Source organism: Notolabrus celidotus, chromosome 9, assembly GCF_009762535.1.
Source record: "Notolabrus celidotus isolate fNotCel1 chromosome 9, fNotCel1.pri, whole genome shotgun sequence".
Taxonomy (NCBI): Eukaryota; Metazoa; Chordata; class Actinopteri; order Labriformes; family Labridae; genus Notolabrus; species Notolabrus celidotus.
This window is the reverse complement of record NC_048280.1, coordinates 26,877,115-26,887,028: the sequence shown is the minus strand read 5'-3', so window position 1 is coordinate 26,887,028 and position 9,914 is coordinate 26,877,115. Positions and strand designations below refer to the sequence as shown.

At 42.2% G+C, this 9,914-nt stretch overlaps 1 protein-coding gene across 1 annotated transcript; it reads right to left on the bottom strand.

Moving 5' to 3' along the window:
• Positions 1-5,169: 5,169 nt before the first annotated feature.
• fzd10 (frizzled class receptor 10) lies at positions 5,170-8,456 on the bottom strand. The gene has a single exon (XM_034692743.1). The coding sequence runs from the start codon at positions 7,653-7,655 to the stop codon at positions 5,904-5,906; it is 1,752 nt and encodes a 583-aa protein (XP_034548634.1). The 5' UTR covers positions 7,656-8,456; the 3' UTR covers positions 5,170-5,903.
• Between the last annotated feature and the right edge of the window lie 1,458 nt (positions 8,457-9,914).

The following is a 9,914-nucleotide window of genomic DNA, read 5'->3' as shown; positions in this document are numbered from 1 at the left end:
AATGAGTTTCTATTAGTCCTCCTTCCTGTTTAAACATTACATCATGTACCAAAACAAACAATAAACAAGTTAGCAAGAGGTAAATTGGTCATATGTTGAATGGTGAAAACATGAGCTCTTCACATTTCATAAGTACTCCCTTACACTTATCATGTTGATAGCTTTGTCTTGTGTCCATACTTCTTTTGTTGAGGTTTTGTTTACTTTCTGGCTTCCTTCAATGCGTCTATACTGTTCAACTTCTTGGTCAACGCCCGATGTGCAAACTTTGGAGTAGTGCAGAATGCCTAAGCCAATTTAGGTCTGAATGAGGAGTATACATGCAAGAGAAAATCAATCCACAACTTGTCTGACTTTGAGAAATTTGATGTGTGATCTCACTCAGACTAACGTGTTTATTAATTATTCATTTTTATGCAGTAAATCCATTTTTCTGTACATCATGTAAACATACTGAGTGTTGAGCTAAGCTAGCCATGTATTAAAGCTTCATATGTATTGAAATAAATGAAGAGAGTGGTGTTTATGTTCTTGATTAACTTGAATCAAGAAAGCAAAGGAGCATTTTTTCAAAGTCTTTCACAAGCAATGACCACACCATCATCAGGATGTAATTTGACAATGATTTATTGATTTAATTCAAATAGTGATTCCAAATTTGACATTGAACTTCTTGCTTTTACTGGTTTGGGGAAGCTTATTAGGGGTCCTGCTGTAGCTCCCGGGCACAGTGAACCCCCCTTAAGAGCCCTATGTATAGTAGGAAAGAAAGGAATAGGAAGAAAAAAGGTGGGAGGGTGGGGTGCGGAATTGAGAACGAAGGGGAGGTATTAATTTATAGGAGAGCCGGAAGGGCCGTGGTTGAGGTGTGGTCCTGCTCCTGAATCTTTGCTATATAGCATCACTGAATGGTTTCCATGAGAAATCAAGCTAGAGTGTAATGGTTTTGATTAGTTGTCGTTTAATTGACTTGTGCAACAGTTTTTATCTGATAAACAAAAACAGCACATTAGGTTAAGTTTCAGAGGAAGAGATGATGATATGATGCCTGCACTCCGGCTAGATTTTGATGTGATTTAATGTCATTATTCTACCTGCTGATACATCTTATACCTTTTATTCTTCATTCAAAGTTAAGAGAGCTTTTCACTGTAAAGCAGTTGTCCATAAATGTATCACTCCTGAAACCTATCCCTGATATTTTTTATTGGTTTACTCATCTCTCATATGCTTTGTCAGCTATGGTGTGCATGCTTTCACATGCTCTGAGCTTATAACAAGCCAAAATCTGAGCAAAAAGAAGAGACCGGCTTAGGGGAGGAGGCTGGCACAAAAAGAACAATGTCTGAAAATTAGCAGGAGCTGCAGCCCTCTACTCTGTCTGATGTTGCATTCAGCCTAACTAGTCCTGGGAGGAAGTGCCCCGCTTGTATGCAGGGGGAGTGTCTGTTTGCACAGGTCTCTGTCAGTTAACACTAATCTGCCTGATCTCCACCTCAAAGTCAGTCACTTCTCCACATGCAAATAAACATATTCAGTCCTCTTTCAAACCAAAGCCACTATCAAACACTTGTTTGATCAGCAGAGGGCCTGCGAGGCGGTTCATTATGCATTTAAAAAAAAGGGCCCTGCCCCCGCCTTGCAGGCAGAGAACTCATTGTTGATGTTTTTTTTATGTAATTACTCTCACCTTCAGCAGTGGCTGGAAACAACTACCTCCAAAGCAGGCTCATGCATGTATGTCTGTGAGTTGTTAGCGTAGCTTCTGCTGCAGCTTTGACACAGACTGTAAACTCACATTGGCCCAGATTCTTTGCCTTATAGATCAGTTCAGAACATGAAGCCCACCCACACCTCCTTCAACCGGGATCCTCAGAACTCTGGATTTATGAACCGGCAGAACTTCAGGGATGAAAGGCTGCTTTCATTGCATTCTCTGATAACATTCGGGCCTCTGAAACTTGCAGCTCTCTCTGCAAACTTTTTTCTTCAATAACACTCGTACTCCATGTTTCTTCTTTAGCAGGAAAACAAAGCTTCATTTGTCAAGATGCATTGACTCTTTTTCTACTCCAGTGCAGCAAAAGGAGGCAGAAATATCTAAAAGGTGACTTCTTTGCAGGTAGAGAAGCAGTCTAATACGAGGAAAACGTGCCAAAAACAGTAAAAGAAGCAAGCATGTTGGGAGAGAGCCACCTGCCCCAGAGCATCTGGCAAATTCCTTTGTGTATATGTTGTGTTGTGTGCGTCATGTATGAGTCTGTGACATTGGGGAGGCTAAGCACTGCTTTGCAAACAGACAGGCCTGAACTAGTAAACAGGTGCTGCTGGAGCAGCTGAGGATGAGGACATGGGGCGTCTCCACAAAGCCTGATCAAAGAGGAGCTGTCTCAGCCGCCAGTCATCCCTGCAACTTGATTTATGTCACTGTGTCAGAGAGCTTTACCAGCGCTTGCAAAAACAGGAGACAAAGCAAAGGTACACAGGCTCCTCCAAGGGCTCTCCTACAACAACATGGCATAGAGGAGAAGTCATATGTTGATACAGGAGTGTACTTTTAAAGTTATGTGTTCTTGCCGCTTTCTCTTTGAGCCAGCCTTTGACATGGAGAAGCGGCTTAATTGTTCTGTCATTCTAACTCTGTGTTTTCATACTACCCGGTTTCACAAAGACTTTAAACATCAGCTGGATTACAGATTGTGAAAAGCTGAAAAAACCCGGGCTCACATTAAATTGAATTGAGTAATCATCAGTGGTTTGATGCTGTTTCAAAAACACTAATCACAAACAGGAGCCCCCCCTTTTTTTGTGAACACATCACAAGCCAACGCGCACACTGCTATCTCCTGCATGGCACAGCACAAGGAGCGAGAGACTGGAAATGGAGGAGTTTGATGTGACAGCATTCGTCCCGGTGGAGTTTACACATGTGTGGGTCTGAGATTCATCAGCCTGAGTCACATGGCAGTGGCGGGATTCCCCTTCTGCTTTGACGAATCAAAAACATGTCATCACGAAGAGCGACTTTTAGTGATGAACAACATCAATTGAAAGATGTGTGACTACCCAGGCTGGGTAAATAAAACCTGATTGGATGATATAAAATCTATACCTTTAAATTCCTAAATCCAGCCTTACATACGGCTGAGTGTGATTTCCAATAAGAAAAAAAATAAAAAACTTTCTTGCCAGCAATACTTTGCCCTTGCTCAGAGCAGGATTTTTCCCTTTGAAGCCAGCAGAAGAAGAGAAGTGAAGCCTGCTTGGCTGAAGAAGCCCTGGAGGGGGGTGGTAACTGTCATTTATATTTACAGCCTTCCCAGACACCTCAGGGGCTGTTATCCAGGTGGCCTCTGCTGAAGCTCTCAGAAGCACTCGCACCTTTTTTTGCGACTCACAGTATCAATAGACACTGGCTGACTTTGATTCAGCCACATAAAGGTTGTGAGTCATGTGCTTTTGACTGTTAAAACGGGTTGGGCTGACGCTGGAACTTGAATGCCCTCAGGGAGAAAGCATTACTACACTTTCTGAAACTTTATTAGACCAGAGAGGACTCTCTACCAGAGGTTTTAAACTCTCAAAAAAGCTTTGAAAGTGTGGCAGATAAAGGTAGAAAAGGACTTGTACTCCAAATCTGTACCTTTTTCACATATTAAAATTATAACTTCATACTTATTTCCCTTCCTGGCCTTTCAAATTCCTGCATGTGTGTGTCTCTAATAGTTGACAGACTTGTACATGTTACCAAAGTTAATTGCTTTCGCTTTGATTCAAGACACGACTTGAGCTGTTGAGAGTGTAAGGATCATTTAACCCCCAAACATCTCACCATACCTCACTGTGTATTCTCTTTGCTCATGCTTTTGAAAAACCTGCTTCAGTCAATATGTAACCACTTCAAATCCAGGCCAGATGTGTCTTTAGAAATGTCACCATGCCCTGCTGATAAGAAGAGAAGAGATGACAGATATTCTGTATTTCTGGTTTGCAGCGATCCTCCCTTCAAAGTCAAACCCTTCAAACAGTCTAATCCTGTCCTGAATGAGAGCTGGATTATTGTATAACCCCTTCATTGATACGCACCGACACATGCAACACAGCCATGAAGAGAGAGAGAGAGAGAAAGAGAGAGGAGTACGGAGACTAAAATAAAGTTGTGTATCCTTTTCAGCTGGAGTTAAAAATGACACAAGAGGTTACAAAAGCACCTGACATAAAGGCAGTGAATAAATATTCACAACAATTAGCAAGTTTTAAATTTTTTGAGGCATTTCACAGCTTAAACTTTCTATGTTTTGATCAAATAAACACAACTTTTGCTAATTTTGGCCTTTTCACTTTTCATAATAAAAATTTTGGAAAAAATGTTGACCACCAGAGGTAAATTTGTACGATCTTTAACTGCAGATTTTAAAATCAAAGAGCATAATTTCTGTTTGCAAAATTAAAACTCTAACCCTAACCTAGGACATTCATTTTGATCAAAGATGTTTTAAAATGAAATACTAATTACACGCAATTTTAGATTAAAAGAATCACTGAAAATCTATGCTCACATGCATACATTACATTGTTACCTTATCATAAAAAATATATAGAAACTTAATGAATAGAAAATCCTCTTATCCCCTATATTTGTTTGCAATAAGTCATCTTGAAGCAACCCCCTGGTCACAGACATAAAAGTTACTTTGTTTTCTCAAAATCCAGAACAGAGTTTCACACCTCTTCTGTCTCCACACTTACTTCAATTTTTATACGTGAAACTGCAACTTTTTTAACCCGTAGTGAGAGACACACTCAGTGTGTGAAACATGTATGTCCTGATCTGGACTGTGTCATAAAATCAAGCTATTATTATTATTGTACAGTGTAAAGTGAAAAAAGTGTCCCATAGTTGCTTTTTGCCTTGGGATCACTGTTGTCTCTAACAGATATTTTTATATGTTGTTTCAGATGACCAAACTCTGTCTCATCATCACACTTATAAATAAGCTTCATGATTCGACAACTGCTGAGAAGTTGTTTGTTAAAAAGCGAGAGTGGGAAGCACGAGTGCAACAAAATAAAAATAAAAACTATTGCCCAGTGTGGCTGTATGAGAATAGACACTCAGAGAAGAGAAAAACAAGACAGTCTCAAAACACAACCGCTGCTTTGCAAACATTTAAAACTAGAACGTTTTATTAATTTTTCTATAAAAATCTCAAGTTTTTAGAAATATATACAAATGTTCCCTTGTGCTATAAAACAGCAAAGAAAAAAAACACATGGAAAACTCAACTGTGTGTACAAATAAGTTTTCAATAACGAGTGCTTGATTAATTTATGGCATGGATTTGCCTCACAATGGGCAGTTCGGCAAAGGTCCTGAGCACTTTTCAACAGCTGCTCTCACTCCAGTTCAAACATATATAACACAGCCTCCATTTCCATTAAAAAGCCTCCAAACACAACACTCATCTCTCTGACCATTTGCCTCCATTGTCTATGGGCTCCTTTCATTGTCTGTAATCTGTCACTAACAGTACAAGTGTCTCTTATTCTGCCTGGGAGGAAATAAAAAAACCATCTATTGCACATTATTCAAGTAACCCCATGGCACATCCAAATGGTTTATTCCACTCTTTTTGTCTCGGGAACAATACGATTTTTTTCTCTCTACCAAGTTCCTCAATAGGATAAGTGAATCCAGGAGTAGCAGATTTTTTCTCAAACAAAGGCAGCTCTTGTTGCATGAGATGGCTCAAGATACAAAAAAACCCCACGTTGCATGATCTTCAGTGCAGTTTGCATAAATAAAACATGAACCTTGAGTCTTTTGAGGGCACTCTGATTACAAAGTCTTGATTAGGTAAGGGCTTTACAAGTATTTGGGGGTTCATACGGAGAGAGCCAGCTCATACACATGTTGGAGGAGGCCGTGTAGGCTCATACTTGGTGCCGTGGCCTTTCAGGGACGGGTGAGGTTTGATGTAAGGCCTGCTGCTGGTAAACACACTGGCAGCCTTCCTCCTCGTCCTCTTCTTCAGCTTCCTGCTGAACACATTCTGCCACGACTGCAGTGTCTTTGAGGTCCAGATCCACATGCCGCTGGTGATGCCCACCACTAGCAGCATGAAGATCTTCACCATGAAGATCTCCACAGCGGGGATAGACGTCTTCATGACACACTCCTCAGACTCCGGCCCGCTGCCCTCCACGCACTTCTGATCGACGGCCAGGATGCGCCAGTAGTCCATGTTGAGCCTCTCGTAGAAGTAGCAGGCGATGACGCAGGTGGCTGGGACAGTGTAGAGCACAGAGAAGACCCCGATGCGGACCATCAGCTTCTCCAGCTTGTCCGTGTTCTCGCCTTCTGTTTTCATGATCTTGCGGATGTGGAAGAGGGCGACAAAGCCGGACAGCAGGAAGGAAGTGCCGATAATAAGGTAGCAGGAGAGAGGAATCAGCACAAAGCCGGTGAGGGCTTTCACGTCCATGCTGCCCACGTAGCAGACGCCTGTCAGCTCGTCCCCCGCCACTTTCCTCATCACCAGGATCATGATGGTCTTCACGGCTGGGATGGCCCAAGCTGCAAGGTGGAAGTAGCTGCTGTTGGCCTCGATGGCCTCGTGACCCCACTTCTTACCCGCAGCCAGGAACCATGTGAGGGTGAGGATAACCCACCAGAGGGAGCTGGCCATGCCGAAGTAATACAGGATGAGGAACACAATGGTGCAGCCGGTGCTCTCCAGACCCTCCTGGATAACATACTGGACCCCATTGTCTCTGTCGCAGGCTATTCTGTCAGCCCCCACGAAGAGTCGGATGAGGTAGCCCACAGAGTAAACACAGTAAGACATAGAGAGGAAGATGATCGGCCTCTCTGGGTATTTGAAGCGTTGCGGGTCTATGAGGAAAGTGAGCACAGTGAAGGCGCTGGAGACAAAGCAGAGGATGGACCAGATGGCCATCCACACCAGAGAGAACTGCTTGTCCCCCTGACTCCAGTAAACGTCCACCTTGGGGTAGCATTTAGGGGCACAGGACTCGCTCTTCTCCACAAAGTGGAACTTCCCTGGGTTAGTGCACGTCTGCTTGCTGCCGCTGTCCTTTGGGTGCAGGTCCTGCCCGCTCAGAGGCCTCTGTGGCCTGAAATCTGGAGGCTGGGTGTGGGAGACTTTGGGTGGCTCATCGGAGCCGTTGTTAGGTGCCTCCATGCAGAGATTGTTTGGGTCGTTTTTGGTCGGCAGCCGGGAGCAGTCCAGAGAGTCGGGCCAGGGGAAGTTAAACTGCTCCAGAATGGGTGAGCATTTCAGCTTGACCTGCTCACACATCACTCTGCATGCTGGGATGGGGTTAGATACCTGCTCAGTGCACATGGGAGCATACAGCGAACATAGGAAAAATTTAAGATGACTATGACATCCAAACTGGATCAGAGTCGCAAACTCCTGCAGCTTTATCGCTGCTTCTTTTTGGTCATCGTGGCCCATAAGGTTTGGCATTCGAGTCATGTTGTAGCCAATGTCTTTGCACTGGGGGATTGTGATCTGTTGACATCTCCCCTCTCCTGACCAGTCTGGGTCTATAGAGCTGATGGCTGAGCCCCCATCACTCCACAGGACCAGTAGCACACAGATGAGTCTCACTTTAACAGCCGAACACATCCTCTTCTCTTGATTTAAAGAAAAAGAAAATAGGCCAAACGTTCACTGAAACCACAACAAACAAGTTTCTCTCACTGATCAAACCCTGCTAGTTTGTGTGTGAGATCAAAAATCGTACAGAGCTATCTGTGGCAAGACCACCGTCTCCTCATTTTAGGCTTTAAAGTTTAACTAAAACATAAATCCAAAAGCAGTCCTGAATTGTTTCCTCTCTGGAAGTCGCGTGCGTTCAGGTCCATGCTTTCATGCGCTCAGTTCGTGGCTGAAGTGTTGGATCTACTTCTTCACTCTTTTCCTCCGCGCATATCAGTCTACTAAGAGTGAAAATTAATGAGCATGAGCTCCGATTTGTCCTCTACTCGTTCCCAAAAGGTTCAATTCTCAGTCCTCACGTTTCATGTCACTTTTCCGGGGTGTCTGTCTTTGCAGCGGTGCGGGTTCAGTCCTTGCGCGAAAACTTGGAAAAACAACAAAAATAATTTTCCTCTAGTCCTGTCTGCGGAAAGAATGGCTGCTCACGAGGCACCGGAGCAATTATAGCGTCAGTGAAATAAGTGCGATAAATATCCTCGGTTCTAATTGTTCATATGTTCCAGAGAGGCAGGATTATGCTCCTCCCGTCAGCAGGCAGTTGGTGCGTTTGGTGGCAGCGCTCGTCTGAGCTGGTCGGAGCCTCCGTCCCGGTCTAACCTGCCAAAAGATCCGCCTTCAAAGACAGCTACTTTGCATAAGAAAGATGACACTGACACGCGGATTATTTTCAAATCGTGCGGAACAGCTTGTTCATTACAGCAGTTTCAAAGGCTCACAGCAAACTTCCCTCTCTCTCTGTTTGTTTGTGCTGAACCACAAACTTTAGCAAAAGCAGGACAGAAACACGTTTTATGAGAAACACAGAATGTTGCGCAATATGGCTCAAAGGCGCTCCGGACAGGGACGCACCACAGCCAAGTGATGCTTCAACTGCACAAGTGAAACTGATTGGCAAGTTTTTAACACTTAAACCTCTTTTGCTTCATAGAACAACAAAAGTCCATTTATTTTGAATTTATGCAATAATTTCATGCATCAAACGTCGTTTCCCCTTATGCGTTTTTAACACGTTGTGGACTTCTGCAACCTATGAATTTGTAAGAGGGATTTATACCACGTAATAAATGAATTATATCTTTTTTAAATAAAAAACCCTGTACTCTCTGTGCAGTTTGACATTACAGAGCATGCATGAAATCAGTCGACGCTGCTCTCCACAGACTTTTTGCACATTAAGTAGTCACTCAAATACCCTTTAAATCAAAGTAAATATTTCACAACTTATGTTTTACTAGCAAAATTGCAATTTCAAGCTGAAAGTAGTCCAGTATTCATATTGCAATGATGTGTATACTCATCAAGTTAAAGTACTCTATTTTTAATATCCATTTTAAGGTTGAATGAGTTAAGTTTCTGATTCTAACTTGGTGATGTGCACTTTTTACTCTTAAGAAAAGCATTATGCATCGTTGTTAATTGGTGTTTTGTATGTGAGATCTTAAAATGCAAACCTTTTGTCAGATCACGGAAGTGATTAAAAACATCTGCTTTACTCTGTTGACAAAAATAGTTATTGCCAATCTCTATCCTGAATAATAAGACTTGTAAAAAAAGTTGCACATGCTGACATCTGTCCAGAGATAAGCTGTGTGTCAGTCAGTGTATAATGCCTGTTATTTATTTATTTTTAATTTATAAATTCAAAAACACCTGGCAGTAATTTTCTCTTTTTAAAAAGAGGTCCAGCAAACTAATAAAAAAGGTTTAAGCTCTAAGCTCTGGCATTGCTCTATTGTCAGGCCAGAAGGAGGCTGCATCAGTAACTTAGACATTGCTCAGCAGTGACATCTGTATCTTCACAAGCAGAGGCGCTGTCAGAAATTTTAGGCCCTGTGGATAAATCTCACATTGGGCCCCACCACTTCAAAAAAGTTAGGATGTAATTTATTGTCTGTCAGTAATGTTAAACTTGTTCTAACTTTATCTCCATATGGTACCCCTGAAGATCAGGACAGTATGAGTATTTTTTTTTTTACAATTTTTCCTTCATAGTAATCAATCATCTAAACCAAGAGCCATTAATACACTTTACAATGACCTACACTTTACATTTATACTTTACAATGATCTTTTTAATCAAACGTTCACCCCTATGACAGATTTAAATTAGCTCTATGACCCATTTTCTTGTGTACATTTTACTTGCATGTTTCTTTTAAAATCATG

What these genes read in the sequence shown, in the direction of transcription:
- fzd10 (XM_034692743.1), bottom strand. Translation starts at nt 7,655, where the DNA reads ATGTGTTCGGCTGTTAAAGTGAGACTCATCTGTGTGCTACTGGTCCTG.